The sequence below is a fragment of the Lupinus angustifolius genome, chromosome LG17 (genome assembly GCF_001865875.1).
Source record: "Lupinus angustifolius cultivar Tanjil chromosome LG17, LupAngTanjil_v1.0, whole genome shotgun sequence".
NCBI classification, from domain to species: domain Eukaryota; kingdom Viridiplantae; phylum Streptophyta; class Magnoliopsida; order Fabales; family Fabaceae; genus Lupinus; species Lupinus angustifolius.
This window is the reverse complement of record NC_032025.1, coordinates 19,102,461-19,122,145: the sequence shown is the minus strand read 5'-3', so window position 1 is coordinate 19,122,145 and position 19,685 is coordinate 19,102,461. Positions and strand designations below refer to the sequence as shown.

General features: G+C 36.3%; 1 protein-coding gene and 2 long non-coding RNA genes across 5 annotated transcripts in view; 2 read left to right on the top strand and 1 right to left on the bottom strand.

Annotated features, from left to right (window-relative positions):
- The window catches only part of LOC109331303, a 5,088-nt gene extending 179 nt beyond the window's left edge, over positions 1-4,909 (top strand). Inside the window, exons 2-3 of the long non-coding RNA XR_002105769.1 lie at positions 798-804; positions 4,725-4,909. This is a non-coding gene — a long non-coding RNA (uncharacterized LOC109331303). The remainder of the gene's footprint in view (positions 1-797; positions 805-4,724) is intronic.
- Positions 1,619-4,909, top strand: LOC109331301 (F-box/LRR-repeat protein At4g29420). Of its 2 annotated transcripts, XR_002105768.1 has the most exons (3): positions 1,619-2,091; positions 3,715-4,718; positions 4,751-4,909. XR_002105768.1 is itself a non-coding variant. In XM_019565709.1 (2 exons), the coding sequence occupies exons 1-2, from the start codon at positions 1,638-1,640 to the stop codon at positions 4,611-4,613; spliced, it is 1,353 nt and encodes a 450-aa protein (XP_019421254.1). In that variant the 5' UTR covers positions 1,619-1,637; the 3' UTR covers positions 4,614-4,909. The 2 variants fall into 2 exon arrangements, 1 of the variants encoding a protein (XP_019421254.1); XM_019565709.1 differs by having other exon boundaries at positions 3,715-4,909.
- The window catches only part of LOC109331304, a 25,419-nt gene continuing 8,995 nt past the window's right edge, over positions 3,262-19,685 (bottom strand). The window contains exons 1-2 of one of the 2 annotated variants that reach the window (XR_002105771.1): positions 5,031-5,202; positions 3,262-3,575 (exon numbers count right to left, since the gene is read on the bottom strand). This is a non-coding gene — a long non-coding RNA (uncharacterized LOC109331304). Of the gene's footprint in view, positions 3,576-5,030; positions 5,203-19,685 lie in introns of those variants that run through there. The other variant, XR_002105770.1, reaches the window with a different exon arrangement.

The following is a 19,685-nucleotide window of genomic DNA, read 5'->3' as shown; positions in this document are numbered from 1 at the left end:
TACATAAAATCATTTTAAAATAAGAAATTTTGAAACGGAAGAATGATATAAACCAAGAAGAGAAAAAAATTGTTGAAGAAAAATAGAGTAATGAAATGAAGGAGTGAAAGAGAGATGAGGTTCTCTAATTAGTAATAAAATGAGAGAGAGAAAATATGGAAGAAGAATAATAATAAATGATAAAGAGATGTATCAAGAGATAATAATAAATGTTATGGTGTGGTGAGGTGTATTGGAGGTGATAGAATTCTTTGAGTGAGAAAACTTTTGTTGTGAGTGTGACATGTGACAATGACAATTCAAGGAGGTGATGACATATGTACGTGGAGGAGATTTTTTTGTTAAACAGTAAATAGATTTATTCCTAGACGGTCAAGACTTTCCTCTAGCACCGGAGAAGAAAGTGCATAAAAAACAAAAGAAAAAAAACATTATGTGTCACTTTTGACTTTTAAATCTAATATGATGATACTTTTATCCTTAAAATACAAAAAGAAAAGTAATAAATTATCTCTCCAATATCTACTAAAGTTTATTTCCCTTTTGACATGTATGTACAGAGAAATGTTTTTGATATGGGTCCCACACTTTTTTAATCTCACATTTTTTTTCTATTGTCAACCAAATGAGAGAAAAGTTGCTTATAATGTTATTTATTATTTGGTTTGCATTCAATGGATGGAAGAAAAGAAAAATGGTGGGGCACATACTTTTATATTTTCTCTCTAATATTAAAAGAAAAACTTAAGTGGAAAGATTAATGATGGACTTTCTCTAACTCCATATGCATTTAAGAGAAAAAATGTATGCACTGATAGTGTATAAGTTTTATATATTGTCATTACATCATCTATCATTCATATTTTATCATTATTTACTCTTCAAAAACTTAATACAAATGAATAATGAATTATGTATTGATTATATATAAATCTTTATACTCGCAGTGGATGTAAATATCTCTATATTTCGTGTTACTACACTTATAAATATCAATAATTTTCTAAAATTCTAAATAAAAAATCAACAAATGCATGTTAATGTCATTATTAATAATAATTATATTATTTTCTGTCTATTTTCTTTCCATTTTTTATCATATCAAACAACTAAAAAATCATCACATTTTCTCCTCTTAACGTTTTCTTCCTTAACTTTTTTCCTAAACTTTTTCTTATGTAAAGCAATCATAATGTAAGTGTCCACACTAGATCACCACTTATAAGGCTACACATCGAATATCTAGAAATGCACTTATAATATACTTTGATTTTGTTGTCATCGGATCCAACCCTAAACAAGATTAATTAGCATTTATTATAAATAATTTATAATAAGGGTGAGAATTCCCTTACTCCAAAAGTATTTCACATTCTAGTAATCAATTATATTAACATCTAATAATTTAGATATACTCATTGATTAAAATCATTAGATTTTTCTATAATTAATAAATATGATGAAGAATAAATTTAAAAAACTTCTCTTACAATAAATATCATCATAAGAAAAAGTGCACGCAATGTAACTTTTATCATTTTACTTCAGGAAGTCAAAATAAATAGTGAAATCCCATATCCAATTCACACACTTTCCGTTTTCTGTCCGAAGCTACAATTTCCGAATGTAAACATTCAATGGAGAACTTACCATCTTCGCTGCTCCTCGAAATCCTGAGTCGACTCGCCGATTCCACCGATCTCGCTCGATGCAGACTCGTATCAAAAACGTTAAACACCGTTTCACACGATATCCGCTCCGTTACTCTCTTCTGTTCCATGTCACGTTACCTCAAATCCCGTTCCCCAGAAACGAAGCACCTCGTAACCCCGTTCAAGACCGTTTTCACAGACCTCGTTCGGCGTTCGAGGAACCTCGACACCGTGTCCCTCGGCGTCGATAGAGCCCTCGGAACGATCTCGTTTGATGACGTGGAGGATGAGTGTGATGATCTCTACCTCACTGATTTCTCGTTCTTTAAAGAATGGCTTCCGTTGATTTCTGAGGGTTTGAAATCGTTGACGGTTTCGGATTTTTGGGTCCAGTCTTGTTGGCGCCGATCTGATGCTTTGTCTTTGATCTCTTCCTCTTGTGAGTGATCTTCCTTGATTCTCAATTTCCATGACTGATTTCATTGTTTTTGGTCTGAATTATATGCAAATTTGTTGCTGGTATTTGATTTTGCTTCAATACGCTGGTTTATGAAAGAGAGTTCGCGTAAAAGTATTTTAAATTGCATGCCTCAACCATAATTGAAGTTATTGTGGTCTCATTTTCCTGCAATTGTAGTAAACACAATATAAATGCCACAAGCTTATTTAGGTAATAGGTTATTTTGAAATAGAATTAAAAGGAGTTTATTTCACCAGGTTTATTGAAATAATAAGTTAATAAGAGCATCTAATAAGGTAGTAAACTAATATTATAAGATTATTTTCATTAATTGTTCTCATGAGTTCAAATAAGCCCTGATGTTCCAAACTGCCATGTAATGAAAGATATTCATGAGTTAGGGTTAGCGTTTGCAAAATATTGATTTTTAATATAATTGATATTGAAGAAGGATTTAATATGTATATATGGATAATGTAACTGTTTTTTACATTCAATACATCATTCACTATTCATATCTTAACTATCATTGACTCTCAAGCAAAAGTAATACAAATTAATGTTATGTGAGTCTAAAAGACTGACAGTAAATAAATATTAAACTCATTGAAGAATTGATTTTGATTAAAATTGAAGTTTGAAGAAGTTATCTATGTTTGGGAACCTTTCTCTTAAAAGTAGCTTATTTCAAAATTGTGTAAATTCTCAACCAAATCCAAAAGTTGTTTTTGTAGCTTTCATTCAAGCACGTGTTTAGAGAAAAAATCAGTTTGGAAAAAATAACTCAAACATGTGGTAAATGACAAAATAACGTTTGGAATTTAAACTTTGCAAAGGTGCATTTGAGGTTGGCAAATGCGAAACCAAACACACTTTATAGTTTATCTTTAAACTTTTTGGGATATTTGATTCATAACTTGTACCAAAGATTTTATGACCAAGTGGTCTAAAGTTTGAATTGCACTCTTCTTAATAAAAGCTAACTTTAAAAACATGCTTTAAGACCAGATAGCTTTTGCATGCAGGGTGTGTTAGAGGAGGAAACTCGTTGTTAATAAACAAAATATGATACAATGAGTTACTCTCTTATTTATAAACCAACTTGACTGTGAATTAAAGAGAGAACTTTTATCCAACTTTCTGGCTTTCGTAACAATTTGTAACAAAGGATTCGAACCATTTATCATAGCTCATGCTAGATATCGAAGTCATTCATATGTCTTCACCAAATAGTATGATGGAGTTGGTTGTCATGTTAGAGATATAGGAAAACTGAATTATGTATCTTCACCTAATAGCCCGGGAGAATTGGTTCACTGCAGTAGCTCTGTTTTGAGGAGTAACTGCCCTTTTTCTTTGTATTTATTCATGATGAAAGTAGAGGGTGAGTTTGGCGCAACGGTAAGGTTGTTTCTTAGTGACCATGAAATCACGGGTTCTAATCCTGGAAATAGTCTCTCCCCCTATACGGGTAAGGCTACACATATCTACCCTCCCCAGACCCCACTAAGTGGGAGCCACGTGCATTGGGCTGCCCTTTTATTTATTCATGATGAAAATATTCTGACAATGTTTTAATATTATAATATATGTACTTTGCAGGCAATACTCTTGTGAAGTTAGTGATTAGAAATGCTTGGTTATCAGTGGATAGTCTGAACTCAATGCCAACACTCACCAACTTGACCCTTGAGTTTGTAAGACTGGATGATGAAGACCTAAGCAGGATCAGTAGTTCTTTCCCTAATTTGATAGAACTCAATCTTATAGGGGTTGGAGGACTTAAAGAGCCAAAGATTAATCTTTTACACCTTAGGACATGTCAGTGGTCCGTCTCGAATGCTCCTCTTTCTTTAATAATATGTGCACCAAACCTTGTTGATTTCCATCTTAAATGCATTAAACCTAGATTGATTGTCCTTGATGCCCCATTGTTGCATACTTTTAATCTCTCTCTTGAGAATACAGATGAGCTCAACTTGAAAAATTGTACCAATATAGAAAGCCTTCAGCTAAATATAGAATGCATCTCTCTTGGTTTCCTGTGTAGTATGTTTTGCCATTGCAGCACTGTAAATAGGCTTACAGTTGATTTGGTCAGAAAAACTGATCGAGTTGAAGTAACCGAGTTCGGCCTGGATACATTGTTGGACTTTTTCCCTAACATAAGCTATCTTAATTTGGGACCTGGAGCTTGGTTTGTAATGGAGAGTTCTTTTCGCAAGGGAGGTTTGAAAGAAAGTATTGGGATGAAGACGCTAAAAGAACTTGTTGCACATCTAGTGGTCCAAGAAATTGAGTCCACTCTAGCATTTGTTTCCTGCATTCTGGATAAATGCATGAAATGCTCAGATTTTTATCTGCTCATACACCGTGATGTTGATTCTTATGTTGCTGGCAATCTCATATCTACTTGCAAAAGCAAATTCCCAAGAGTTAAATGGAGATGGGGAATATGGAAAGAAGGAATCAAGGATACTCTGGTCTCTGATGGCATTTAATATGGCAACTAGTTTCTCTAAGAAAATGGAGACAAAAGGTGTTTGTACATACTGACACATTGCACATTGTAAATTAAGTTTATTGAAGCAACTCCAAGAAGTAAGGGTAAGCATAATGATAGTTAGCTGTCTAGAAGATCCCACCTTGTGGATATTTTCCCCCACATTTCTTTCTATATAGATCTTTGTCTTTCTCTTCATCACTCCTCACTTCTTTTGACCATATGTATTTTCTTGTATTATTCATTCACATGTATATTTGGATTCTGTTGTAATAAAAATCTGTATTTTATGAAGCACACATTTTCTTTTCAATTTTTTCATTTCAGTTGAGGGTGAGCCTCACTGCAATAAGTAAGGTTGTTTGTCTTGTGATCCGGAAGTCATGATTTCAAATCCTCGAACAAACTTTTCTACTTGTGGAGTAAGGTTGCATGTATATACCATTCCGAGACCCTATTATATAGGATCCTCGTGCACTTAACTATTAATGATAATAACATCATCAATTCATTGCTAGCACACATCCAGAAACAGTTGTAGAGCAGGGTGTTTTACTTGTATTGTATTGAATGGATTGTACTGTAATGGGTTGAGCTTCTTTGCTCTTAGTTTTTCCTTTCCTTTTTTCTATTTTCAATTTCCCTCTATTTAGTTAGTAACGTGCACTTCAATCTTTGTAAAGCACTTGTATATATTACCTTGATGGCTTCCAAAATCAGTAAGAATTAACTCCAAATTCGTTTTATGGTAACAGTTAATGTGCAAATTCATCTTCTTTTCTTGCAAAGTTGCTTTTCTTCCACGCAGATTCAATTGCACATTTGCATCTTCTTCACCTATTGAGAATTCCAATCAAGTTCCACCATTTAAGGTTTGTTTTCCTTCAACATAAGGAGTTCGATTGCCAGAATTCAATCAAATGGCAGATTCTGATAATTCACAAAGCAATCCATCAATCTTCTCCATTAGAATGTCCAGCTTCACTGATTCTAATTATGATGAATGGGAAAGATGTCGCATAATGATAGTTTCTTTGTATTATAAGATCACTCTCTTCATAAATTGCACAGAGCACTATGTATATAGATAGTGCACAAGAACGTTGGCAAGAGTTGAAAGATCAATTTTTAAATGGAAGAAGTTCATTGAATTAAGCAGGAAGAAGTAAGGGACAAATCAAATTATTTCAATACATGGAAGATCTTGTGGGAGAAATTGGAATATTTAAGATCAACTCTTTTTTATACATGTGATATTCAATGTAAGTGTGATTTGATTAAGAATGTGAAAGATCACTATGATTCAGAGTATGTAAGTTTCTTTTTGAAGGGATTGAATGATCAATTTCAAACTACGAAGTCACAAATTCTTTCGATGGAACCATTGCCTTGCATAAGCAATGTGTTTTCTTTTGCTGTTCAAGCTGAAAGGCAACTAGTTGGGATGAGTATTTTTTATTCGAATATATTATTCAATGCCAATGAGCAAGAACAATGTTGGAAACCATCACCAGGCAGAGGTAATTCATCATATGTTAAAGGAAGGGGTAAATTCACTAGAAGAGCTTATGCAAATTCAAGAAGCAATTCAACCGAGGTTTATTTCTATTGTGGCAGGGAGACACATGGCATATAAACTTATTACTTTAAGCTTGTTTCCACCCCATTCCAACAAATCAAAATATGGCTTGAGTGTTGTGAACAGTGCCAGTGCAGAAGGCTCTATGGTTCCCTCAGAATCAATGGATTCGTATCAATCGGGTGGGATCATACCAGCACTAATGCACCGGATCTTATCAGAACTCTGCAGTTAAATGTGTCTGAACAAAAGCAGAAATAATATTAAGATGGTAATCTCCTGAGAAGTCCTCGTGTTGAACCTCGTTTTTTAATTTTGTAAACAATATGCTGAACTTGCTTATTTACTTCAACATGGTTAAATTAATTCACATAACCACAACATCAATCAACTGAGTCAAATTTCCATGAGTGGGTCTTCCACTCATCAAGATCCTCCTCATAATACAATCTCAATTAAGCTCAAAATTAGGCAACTCGGAGGAAATGTGTTTATCAATTGGCTGAAAGCCAAAAAAATATCCTAAGAACCTTAATCACTTTCAAGTAATTATTATTTTTGAAATGATGACATGTCAAGTTCTAAAAGCAAGATCTAAGAAAATATCACTGATTAAAGAGAGTGTTATTTTTCAGAGTATAATTCAAACCATTTTGTTTGGCTCAAATCCTCTCATTTGTAGGTCTATATTTAGCGAAAACACAAAATCAGAGAAAGATTTTAATTTTCAAAATTACCAAAGTCTTATATCACTGCTTTAACAATGAGTCCTAGCCAATCATCACCCAATCTTATAGGAAACAAGGAAAATTAATTGTGTTGAAAATGTAATGCATACAAATTATAGGGAAAAAATCTTAACATGTTACACATGACCAAAATGCAAAAAAAAAAAAAAAACCTCAAGCTTATAAATTTACAGTCTCGTCCATATAAAAATCCAAACAAGAGGTTAATAAGGAAATGAAGGAAAAAACATACAGGTTAAGCGTGAAATGGTGTTGACTTATATTCTAGTTGTGCATAAATTGTGATTATTGTGATTGGGATCATAATAATAGGAATTGTGGTTGTGGTTACTGCGATTAAGATCATTTTGACCGTAACAATGCTGATTGTGGTCATTGTACTGTAAATTATTTTGTGAGAAAAAAAATTATTTTTATATTGATGTGGCCGATGCCGCGATTGCATTATGGTATGATGCAACCTAAATACAGTCTGATGTAATTGTGTTGTGACTCGATACAGACGCATCATTATGATTCGATGTTACACCACAATTGTAGTTGCGACGGCCACTGCAACTACAATATTGTGACCGTGTCACGTAAGGTGGTCCACAATTTGAATTACTAATCCATCATAATGGTATTCATTGCATTGTTCTTTTTTCCCGACCAACAAGGATATCATCTTTTCTTAGTCGCAACTCCTTTTTCCCTGCTCCAGTTGTTCAATATGAGCATAGAGGCAAGCAATATCACTTGCCGAAGAGGGATATGCATAGGAAGAAGAAGGGCTAGAAGGCTCATATGGCCCTATCCTAATTGAAGGCTCGAGGGGTGCTCAATATCAACAAGATCATTCTCATCATAGTCCAACTTCATCCAATTCATTATGTTCTCGACATTTGAATTTGGGGTTTGTAAGGAGATCGATGTTACCGTAAAGATTGAAGATTTATACATAATTAGTATATTATTTTTATTTGTATTACTTATTTTGAAGAATGAGTGATTATGAATGGTGGATAACATAGTAATAGTGTATAAAATCATATATGTATATATACTTTTTCTTTTCCAATATCCAGAGATAACTGAAGGTCAAAGCGAGAATTTCATCATAAGGGCTCAAGGGCCCATCAAATCAAGGTCAAAGTGGTGAGCAATTGTTGCAATAAGTCCATCAATAACTATTTCTCCCCCTTGAATTTATTCCATCTTTACTATTTTCATCGAGGCCTAGATTTTTGCTAAGTACAACACACCTCTATGCAGTACAGGATCATGGTCTGCTGTATGAACAGGTTGTGTTTTACTTTTTTACCTAAATTATAATTATTCTCCTACAAAGACTCTAAACTTGAAGAGGATATCAGGAAAAAAAGCAATAAAAACAAATTTAATTTAATGATGGAAAATATTTTAGGATAATAGTTAAAACTGTGATGTTTGAGAATCTTAGGTTGCCATAAAACCCGTGTTTGATTGAAGCCAAACTTAGTCCACACACTTCTTCATTGTGACACACATTAGTCTCTGATGTGAAACCTCAAAAGTGGTTTGACTTTTCTAAGCGACCATTCTTGCTTGAATCTTAGTAGGCTCGCGAAATTATAACTTAGGTGTCAAATCCACGGTTGGGGTGTGGCTTTATGTGTTTGGCCACAGTTTGATTAGGATTGGGTCTATATAGCTTGACTATGTGGTCTAGGTGTAGGCTAGTGTATGGCTAAGCTATGAGGGTCACGGTTTGGGGTGTGTGGGTGAGTATGGTCATAGTTTAGGTTAGGAGATGGGTCTTGGCCATGGGTAAGGTCAAGTTTTTGGGGAATTGCCCTTAGTTTGGGTCAAGGCTTAGGGTTAGGTGAGTTTTGGGTCAAGTTGGCCATGGATTTGTGTGGTTCTAAGGGAAGTGGATAAGGTATGAAGAGTGGAAGGTGCCAAAAGCTAGATGCTTGATAAGTCTAGAATATTCACTACAAGGAATGATCATTGATAAGAATATAGATGCCACACTGAGAGGGTGATGAGTCTTAGAATACCACAAACACAAGTGTTTGATAAGTTCAATGATAGGAGCCATGACTCAACTCAAGGAAAAATTAATTCCAAGTTTTAACTTAAAAATCAACTTGTTTTATTCATTAATAAGTAAAACTATAAATAGACTTGTGGCTGGCCAAAAAGGGCCCCACGAAAAAATAACAAAATATAAACATGTGAATTTTAAACTATCATGTAACCATGGGTGGTAAAATCTCTATGGACCATATGGTTGGAACTTGGAAGTAGAGAGTTCCACATGTCTTGGCCTTTTTGACTTGAGCAAACGACCTTCCCCTAAATTTAAGAAATTTTGAATTGACTTGGCCACTTAAAATTTGAATGAGGATGTAAGTGGTTTGGCCAAGATTTAGCCTTGATTGACCTTATGAAAAAATGTGAGCTTGCACGCCTAAATTGGATTTGGAATCCTTGATTTAAGGTGGCTGAATTTGAAAACTAATTCCCATGATATCTCGTAGCAGAATTGATGAGGGATAAATTTGAATTCCATTATCTTCAAGCCAATTGATTAGGCTAGTCAAATTTGAGTAGTTGGGATTTGATCTTCACTTTATTTTCACATTATCTTTAAGCAAAATAGAAGTTGAATCCCCTTGAATTAAGCTAACCGAATTGCCCTCTATGTGAATTGAATTTGATTGACTTGGCCTTTCACAAAAGAGTGCCACAACTTTCTCAATTTCACATGCCTAAGGTGGCCAAGTCCAACTTGACTTGTGCTAGTCGAGTTGTTGCGGAACAACCAATTTAATCTCCACATTATCTCTACTTTATCTTCAATCCATGTTTGTTGGCCAAATTTGGATTTGATTTATTCCATCAAGGATTTGACAATATATCAAGTAAAATAAACCCCACGGTTTTCACATGGGAACCCTAAGTGGGTTTTGAGATTTAAATTCAACTAAATCTGAATTAATTCCTCTAGGCCAAATTTTGACCCACACGGTCAACCTTGGCCAAGTCTACCTTGGCCTAGCCAACATCCATGCCTCGCCATCCTCTTAAGCCTAAGCCATTTACTTGGCCACTATTAGACATTTTATAAGGAATTAAATAATTAATTCTCCCAACCCCATCTACATGAATTTTATTTGGAAAGTAAATAAAATACTTAAAATAAAATGAAATAAATCTTAAAACTACCCATGAGAAATAATTCTTATTTATTTAACAAATAAAGTAAACTTAAGCCTAATGACATAAATGCCCTCTATGATCATGGTCTCCAAGTGGTTCTCCAAGTTGAATGGTGTCCTTTGAACTAGCCATGTTGGTACAACCACCATCAATACTTAATAGGCAGATGTTTCCTTGGACCAAACACCTAGAAAGGAAGATGTTTGTCCTTTGGTTGGCCTCATTGGCCATGACTTGGGTTTCAAGCCAAAACTAGCTCTGATGACCACTTGATGACAACCTCTTGGGGCTGCCTTTGAATTAAAGGATCGTTTTAGCTTGAACTTAGATTTGTGAATGTGTGAATTCGGTTTTGGGGAATTAGGGTAATTTTGGGGTAGATGTGGCTTCGGTTTGGGATGTATAATTAGGCTAGGGTTTGTGTATGGTTTGTAGGATGAAGGTGAAGGTGGAAAAGAATGGAAGGTGAGGAGCGCCACAAGCAATGCTGCTTGATAAGCTATGGGGTTCGCCACAAGCAAGGATGCTTGATAAGAACAAGTATGGTGGTGGCCACGGCCAACCTAGGTTTAGGAGAAGTGCTCTCAACTAAAACAATTCAAATTTACTCAAAAATAAAACTTAACCTTTATTAATGATTTGATCAAACTATAAATAGGCAAAGTTGCCTTGGCTGAATAGATAAAATAGAAGATAGAAATCAAATTATCTTCTAATAAACATAAAAATAAAATCCTAAGTAATATCAATTGGTTGAGCTGAATTGCTTGTTTGACTTAGTCTTGAGTGTAATTCGGTTTTGGTGGATGGTTGGCCGAATTTGTTGAGGAGAAGGAAGAGACTTGATCAATTTGACTTCATCTTGAGGAACTAATCATATTTAATTTGAATCCAATCTGATTTGTTGTTGGTTGGAGATGAGATTAGGATTCCCTATTTTATAGCCTTGTGCACCTTAAAAGATTGAGCTTCCTATCTTCTTTCCTTGTTTCTAGCCGTGTGCATCTTTGGGAGATTGATTAATCTCTCTTTAATCTTCATATAATCTTCTCTTTATCTCCAAGTTTGAAAACGTGTGCCATATACCCTTGAATTCAAATTCAAATCTATCTTCTTTCAAATCCAAATTCAAATTCAAATTCAAATTCAAATTGCTAAAACAAACCTATCTTCTTTTAAATTCGTTTTCCCTCCATGCCTTATCTCCTTGTTTGCCTTAGAGATAAAGTGTTAGCTGAATTGCCTTATCTCCTTGTTTGTCCTTATAGATAGAGTTCCTTACGTGCCTCCTTCCTTGAAATGATCATGCATTGACTTCCATTTGCCCTAGCCACGTGAAAGGCTTACCCTTGAACCTAAGTAAACTACTTGGTCATGAATATGGACCAATGTTACAAATAATTCCCAACCCATATTACATGAATTAAATACTAACAATGAAAATAAACCTAAGACTATATGAGAATGCAATCTCATTTATTTGAATCAATGAAAATAAAATAAACCTAAGTATAAAGTGACCTAAGAACATAAATGTCCTCCTCACATACCTTCTCCTGGGTCAATTGTGTCCTTTGAGACTTTAAGGATCCCTGCCTTAGCTTTGGCCCTAGTTGTAGGACCATCATGACTTATCTTGCCCTTGGAATCAAAGGCTGCCCTAGGAGGGTTTACATCACTTTGTAAGCTTATCCACAAAGGATTTGACCCCTGCCCAAGTCCTAGGAACCCATAGGTCTTGAACAACCCTTGAATTGAAAGGTACCCCTAACTGGTTTACATCAATCTCTCCGTCCACTTACTTTTTACTATGATCTAACATGTTGTCATGTCACATGGAGTTTTCATTAGTTTCCAAGTTGGATATTCCAAAATTACAAGTAAAATGACGTCATTTCACGTTTGAAAACAAAATGAACCTAGCATCTATGTACAAAACTACATCTTTTAATTATAATCCCCATTGTTCTTCTTTATTCTTTCCCCTCACTATTTCTCCTCAAATTAATGTTATATTATAGTCATGGAACTACCCCTTATCTTCAGCGACTCACCAATGCTAATGTCAAAACCACTTTGACCGAATGGTCATTGTCTTTGTAACACTCCGAAAATCATTTCATAATTACTATATTTAATCTCTTGGAAAAATGAGTAAATTTTTTTATGTAACATATAGGTTACAAATCATTTTTTTCCATTTTATCTATTCTCTTTCAAGACATCACATTTTTAAAACTTTGCAAAAATAATTTCTTAATACTTAAAATGTAATTGAACGAAACACAATTCCTTTCTGAATACTTCTCATTAATCAAATACAAGGCGAATCTATTCTTCGTCCCTAACAAAGACTAAAAATACAAATAAAAATAAAATAATATCGGAGGCGTTGGAATTACAAAAGTGCCCTACACAGGTTCCCTACCAAAAGAAAGAAAGAACTCCTAGACCGGTGGTGTACTGGAAACCTCAGTCGGGTCTTCCTCGATCTCCGAGTTTGAAGAGATCTCTATAAACTCCACCGAATCCTCTATGCAAATTAACTCTATGCAGTCATCACCCTCGTACCCCTTAGGCCTCGATGAAGTAGTCATGCTTGCTCCTTCCGTCCCTCTTGGCGTTGAGTGAGTAGATGAGAATCTCGGTTGGGGCCAGGTCTTGACAACCTCCAATCTGTCTCATGCCTCAGGTACGGACCTTCGCTCTGCTAGGGTGAACGATGCTTCCTGAACTGCGTAGTATGCCGGGAGATTCAACACAGAGCCATCATATACGAGATCCAATTCCAGGTCGCAGGGACCAGTGTAGGTGTATCTGTTTCCTTCAATGCACTATGCCCCTCCTGGGACATGGTAAAGCGGTAGCCCCTGATCATCGCCGATCTATCCAACTAAACATGGATGTATACGAGTACACCAGAAAGAAAGAGAGAGAGTAAAACATCTAATGAAAAACTTATATCACACCAAGACAAAGAACAAGTATAGATATATCATATGATCATACAAACATGTATTAATGATGAATGAAGTATAAAACTTATGATTTTAGAATCAATATCGATAAATACCATGTATGCATGCTATGCATATGTCCACCATCCTTACACCATTACCCTCCCAATAACTATTCGGAAATAACTGAGAGTACAGGTCCCATAATAAGCTGATTTGATTGCACCAAAACTTATTCCTTGCAAGGATATATATATGATCGATCTGTTCCAACGAAACTGTCCATTTCAGGACAGTGTCGTATCAAACACTTTCTGGGTATCCCTCTCATCGATCCTGATTGCAACGAGGGGTTGTCAGAGATCGTCTAGTTTGCGTTGTGGGCACTGTCTGATCAAAAAGAATACCTCATCCACGAATACACAAGACTCGTCTCACCTAGACTCTACCTTAAGACTTTGCTGACGAATCACCGTTCATCTCTCGTAAATTTCCTCTCCACTACTTCATTATTCACAATGAATATACACACCAACCGAAGTTAGTAAATTAAATCTTTTAATCCATCTTTTATAACGATCCGCCCATCCTAAGACATCTACCATCGGAAATGCTTCTAGTGGGTCCCGACCTTAACATTTACACCACAGAGAATAAACCTAAACACCACTATGAACCATCGCTAAATCACCTTGGACGACTCTCAAGTCAAGCCTCTTACGGTCAGACGATCTCACTGCATGGGCATATAATACTTCTCTGCACCACTACAAACCATCGCTGAATCACCCTGAATGGCTCTCAAGCCAAGCCTCTTACGGTCAGATGATCTCGTTGCGTGGACATAATAGAACTCTTGCGGGCCTCGTCCTTAACCATGCAATTATTTACATACATCATTTTAGATATAGCAACTCTTCTTTATATCATTTCCAAGAATTTCATATAATTATTCATCTTTACAACATTTACTTATTGAAAGAACATTATCTCCAATAAAGGTGTTTTAGGTTTTATTGAATAGGATTGGAAGTGAATGAATTCTTGATGGCAAAAATGCCATTAGGCTCTCGCACATGTGAGAGTTATCGTTCAGACGACTTAAGAAGTCTTGTCTGTATGGAGCCCTCTTGCTCAAGTGAGAGCTGTCTTGCTCAAGCAAAGGAATCACCATTTTTATAAGGCACATATGGCTCAAGCAAGAGCTGTCTCACTTAAGCAAGAAAACAACCAGTTTTCTTTGTGCATATTTCAGCTCAGGCGAGAGTTGTCTCGCCCAAGCGAGAAAACCCATTTTCTCTAGACACTTCTCACTCAAGCGAGATCTGTCTCGCTCAAGCGAGAAAAACCTGAAACTTAGTTAAATTTATTTTCTCAATGAAAAGTTTTCTCATTTATAACAAATCTTTTTAAGCCTTGATTTAACAAATATCTCATACATATAATTCTTAGAATAGTTATTCGAGCAATATTAAACATGAATAGTCATGACATCTTCATATATAAACATAACCTAACATAATTCAGCATAAGAAATATTGTACTTACCAAACAAAATAGACAATTGATTAAGTACAAGTTTTCTTAATACTCAAGACAACTCCAAATTTGTGAGGGAGTTTGGAGACCCCGAAGCATATTCGGACACCATTGTGTCACGATGTTTTCTTCCTCACCTAAGTGAGTCGTACAGATTGTTTCCTCGATTACAGGTGAGTTTAATTCGTCGGGTCTCTTCTCGAACTCTTCATCACGCCAAAATCAAAGTAACGCTGATTAGGTCACTTTGATAATTATTATTCTTACGAAATAACATTTTACGCAACAATAAAACTTCCGACCTAAAATGAACTTAATCGTTTTCATCCATCCGATTCAAGGTTAGGTATTTCTTGAATCATCATTTATCATTGAAAGTCTTACTACACAACGACACTTTCTAAAGTAAAGTTTTAACAAAACTTATAACAGAATTATGTCATAATCTCTAGATATACACCAGATTAGTTCCCAGGAAAGAAAGGTGAGTCATAAAAACACACGTAAATATCAAGTCTTTCCTTAGACAAAACTTTTCTAGACATGTATTTCCACTTCATTACATTTTTCCGGTAATGATAACTATTCATAAAACTTATCTTTTGCGAGTAAAACATTTTTATTAAGATTAACTTTTTTAAGTAAGATTATTAAGTTAGACTTACCATTTTAAAGTAAGTCAACTTAAACAAAATCAATTCTTTTAAATCAAGGCTTTTTAAGTCAATCTTACCACTTTAAAATAAGCTAACTTAACTAAGATCAACATTTTTAAATCATTTTTCTATCTAAGACTTCATAACACTTTAGGTTTATAACATTTTTCTATCTAAGACTTCATAACATTTTAGGCCAATCTCCTCATTTAAAGTATGCTACAAAATAAAACACAACTAATTTCATGATCTTCTCACCACCACCAAATTTTCTGATAACATCAAGGGTTAACAGGTGTTGATTTCATAGTCATGAACTATAAATCATAAGTTAAAACTTTTACTACTTTACTATCCAAAACTTTATAACACTTTAAGTTTATGAAGTCAAGACTTTAATAAATCATCTTTTATCCCAAACCATTACTTTAACTTGGAAATCAAAGAATAACATATGCTAAACAACCTTTTACACATAATACCTTTTAAAAATGAAAAAATTTCAACAAAAACTCAAACATTTTGAACTTTCAAGGATAGACATAAACTTTTCTTAAACACAATAAATGTTCTTGTAATGTTCAAATCATCACCTTTAAACACATTCAAATACTAACAATAATTTTCAATATTTCTAAAGCAGATAAACTTATCTAACCTTGTCTAAAGATATAGTTTTTCCATCTAAGAAGAAGGAAGAAATTTTAAGTTTTACATAAGTAAAAAACTACACAATGGTTCATATGATTTCCTTATCATTCCCTTTAGTCATGGCTTACAAAATATTTAAAAAAACAAACATAAACTCAATTCCATGAATAACATATTAAGAGATCATGATTTTCTCATGGTGTATATGGAGAAAAATGGAGAAGAGAAAAAGAGAAAGAATACCTTAATTTTCTTTAGGATAATTAGTGTAAATATGAGAGGATGAAGTGAGGTATTCATAGGAGAGTCTCACCCTCTCTCAAATATGAAAATTAATGAGAAGAAATCTAGCTTTAGGCTAGCTTAGGTGATGTTGGTGGTGGAGTGAGGAGGTTTGGTGAGTGATTTAGGGGATTATGGAAGCTTTGACTTTGCTTGTTTGACAAGCCATTGATCCATGATGTGATTAATACTCCGACTTGATTGATACGATGTGATTTCGCAATTGAAGTCGTGCCCAAGTATTACCGGGTAACTTCATCCGGAAATATACGATCTACCGATTTAGGTTTTTTGCCCGAAACGTCGAAACTTGAATTTCGAGGTGAAAAATAACTAGAGATGAGTTATGGAAACACTTGGTGTCTATTTTGACTAGAAATAATATTTCGAAGCCAACGGAGAAATCAGAATTCGATTCCGAGTTACGGAACTCAAAAACTGGATGAAAACTCGATAAAATGACCGAAATCGTCTCGGAAACTTTTATTCTCCAAAAATCTTGAAAAAATAGGGCAAGCAAGAATATTATAATACAAGACTAAAACTCAACTGAGGTTTAACATAAAACATTACTGATTAATTTCTATAATTAATTCATTAATAACTAATTACTTAATTAAATGTGCTCGGAAAAACACGTGTTACAGTCTCCATATGGCATAACTGCCACCCACATATCATTGGTGTATTATGTTTCTTTCTCGGATCTCTATTTGAGGGTTCTACCCTATTCCAACCTTACATATTCTTCTTCTTTGGTTGAACTTGCCTTTACATTCATCTCTACTCCCAAATTTAGGGATGGAAATGGTGCAGACGCGAGTGTAGATGGTGCTTTTCCGTCCCCATACCCGTTCTTATTTGTGAATATCCGTATAGGTAGTGAGTATTTATAAATATGGAATAATTTTTCAAGTTTAATTATATATTTATATTTTTTAATAATATATAATATATATATATATATATATATAAGTAATTATTACTACCTTAATAATAAAACATGTATATGATAAATTTATAGGTATAGTTCAATAACTTAAATTCTTTATTAAACAATAAAAAATAGGTACCGTGATACATGTATTACCCATAAGCTATTATTGTGAGTATATGTTATCAATATTTTTTGTGGTACCTACAAGTCAAGTATTTTTAACATCCTTACAGAAACTCCTCCTTGAACTCCTGCATGCTCTATTTTTATCATTTGATTTTATGTGTTTTCTTTCCATTAAAGGGGTGAACTTATTGATCTTAAAGTATGGTATATGATTGGGGTGCACCTAAATAATTTACATATGTAATATAAGGTGAACATTATGATTGTTCTTGTTCCTACACGGCGAACCGAAGAGACACATACTTGGTCGCCGAGGTGGGTCCCGCGTGTTGGAACCACCAGAGTTGACCTTAGAGACAGCATGCCTCCAGTACCTCACCAACCCACCTATCAGCACGACAGACAGACTGCAGAACGGCTGCCAAACCAGTCACAGGCTAAAAGACAAGATTGGCACAGTGTACGGTCTTGGCAGACCGCCTGACTCGGGAAAAGCAACCCGCGACAATATCTTTGGTCGGCCACGCATCGCACCACCTGCCAAGAACCCAAAGTCAACTCTCCCTTCTATAAATAGGGATCTCTACCAACAGGAAGTATCTTAACCTCTTTACTCTTTAGCATTACTCACTCTACTATTCTCTGCCTTCATTATTCTCATATTCCCATTCACTTAGTTCATACACTGACTTGATCGTCGGAGAACCTTTTCAGGTACCTCCACCGGCGGGTCCAGCTCTCCTACCTCATCTTGCTACTTTGACGACTATCTCATCCTCCCTCAGCAACTGATCAACCATTGTCTGTACCTTTGTGTTTTAGGAAAGAACATTGACGCCGTCTGTGCTTCCAACCCACACCATGGTAACCACCAGAAACCGAGCTCTATCTACCAGCCAAGTCGACCATGCCCCAAGTACCCTTCCCCCACCCAGACAACCATCCCATCAAGCCAGCCGAAGCCACCATACCACTCCAGAACAACAACCAACCACCCAACACCTCCTCCATATGCTGGAATGTCAGGAGCGGCTCATCCAGCAACAGGCCGACGTAATACAAGAACTCTGCCAATCCAAAATAAACCCTGAGGATCACTCGGAACGACCTATTCACGAAAGTAACCGCAAAGAGTCAGCGAGCGAGTCCCGCCCACCATCCCAACCAACCCCGCACCACTCTTGTGGTGCTAGACATCCTTTTACACCTGCCATCATGGCTTACCCATTACCCTCCCATTTTAATCGCCCCACAAACATGGACCAGTATGATGGAACGGCGGACCCACAAGATGGGGCGACCGATCCCATCATGTGCAGGGCCTTCCCCCTGACTCTTAAAAAGGCGGCCCTCCAATGGTTCACCCACCTGGCTCCAAACAGCATCAACACTTGGGGAACTCTAGCTTCGACCTTCAACACAAGGTTCACGGCAAGTAAGGAGCAACCAAGGTCATCATACACACTGTCTAGCATTCGCCAGGATCCAATGAATCCATCCAGGCATATCTAGATCAGTTTAATACCGAGGCTATGAAGGTGCGTACCCTAAGCCCCGAAGTAGTAGTACATGTCCTTGTTATGGGACTTCAAGAGGGTCTCTTCCGCACAGAATTGGCCAAATACACCGACCTTACCATGGAAGGACCTCCGCTCCAAAGCCCAACAATTCATCAATCTAGAAGAAACCCACCATATCCACACCCATACCGAGCCCCAAACACATCACCCCTCACGGGAAACCAAACGGCCAAGACTCCACGACCTACCCCGCGACCTACCCTCACTAACCAAAAAGGCCAAATACTCCACCTATACCCCCCTGAACGCCAGCCGTTCATGGATTCTGCAAGAGGTCCTCTCCACTCACCTCGTCCAACTCCCACGCCCACGCCCTACCAAGCCAGGCCCACAAGACCGATCCAAATATTGTGACTATCACAGTATGTTCGGCCACTTGACCAACGACTGCACACAGCTCCGGGATACCATCGAAGATCTCATACAGGCTGGTCATTTACAGCGATTCATCGTGGGCCTGGAACAACGTCGACGATCGCCACAACATCATCGACCAGAACCTCTAAGAAGGCGATCCCCTCCATAGTTTCAACAACGGCGCCCTACCCCACGGCCTCAGGCGAATAGGCACCGATCAGACAACCGAAGGCCAAAGAGCCCAGTTGATATCAACACTATTTCAGGAGGATTCGCTGCCGGAGGTACCTCTAGGACCGCCCAGAAAAAGTATGTGCGGGAGATAATGCACGTCGCTGCTCGAAACTCCCAGCAGAGACAGAACTACAGATCCGCTCCCCCCATTACTTTCGACGACTGTGATTATGAAGGTGTCATCCGAGGGCATGATGACCCCCTCGTCATCACCGCCAAACTCAACAACAAAAAGGT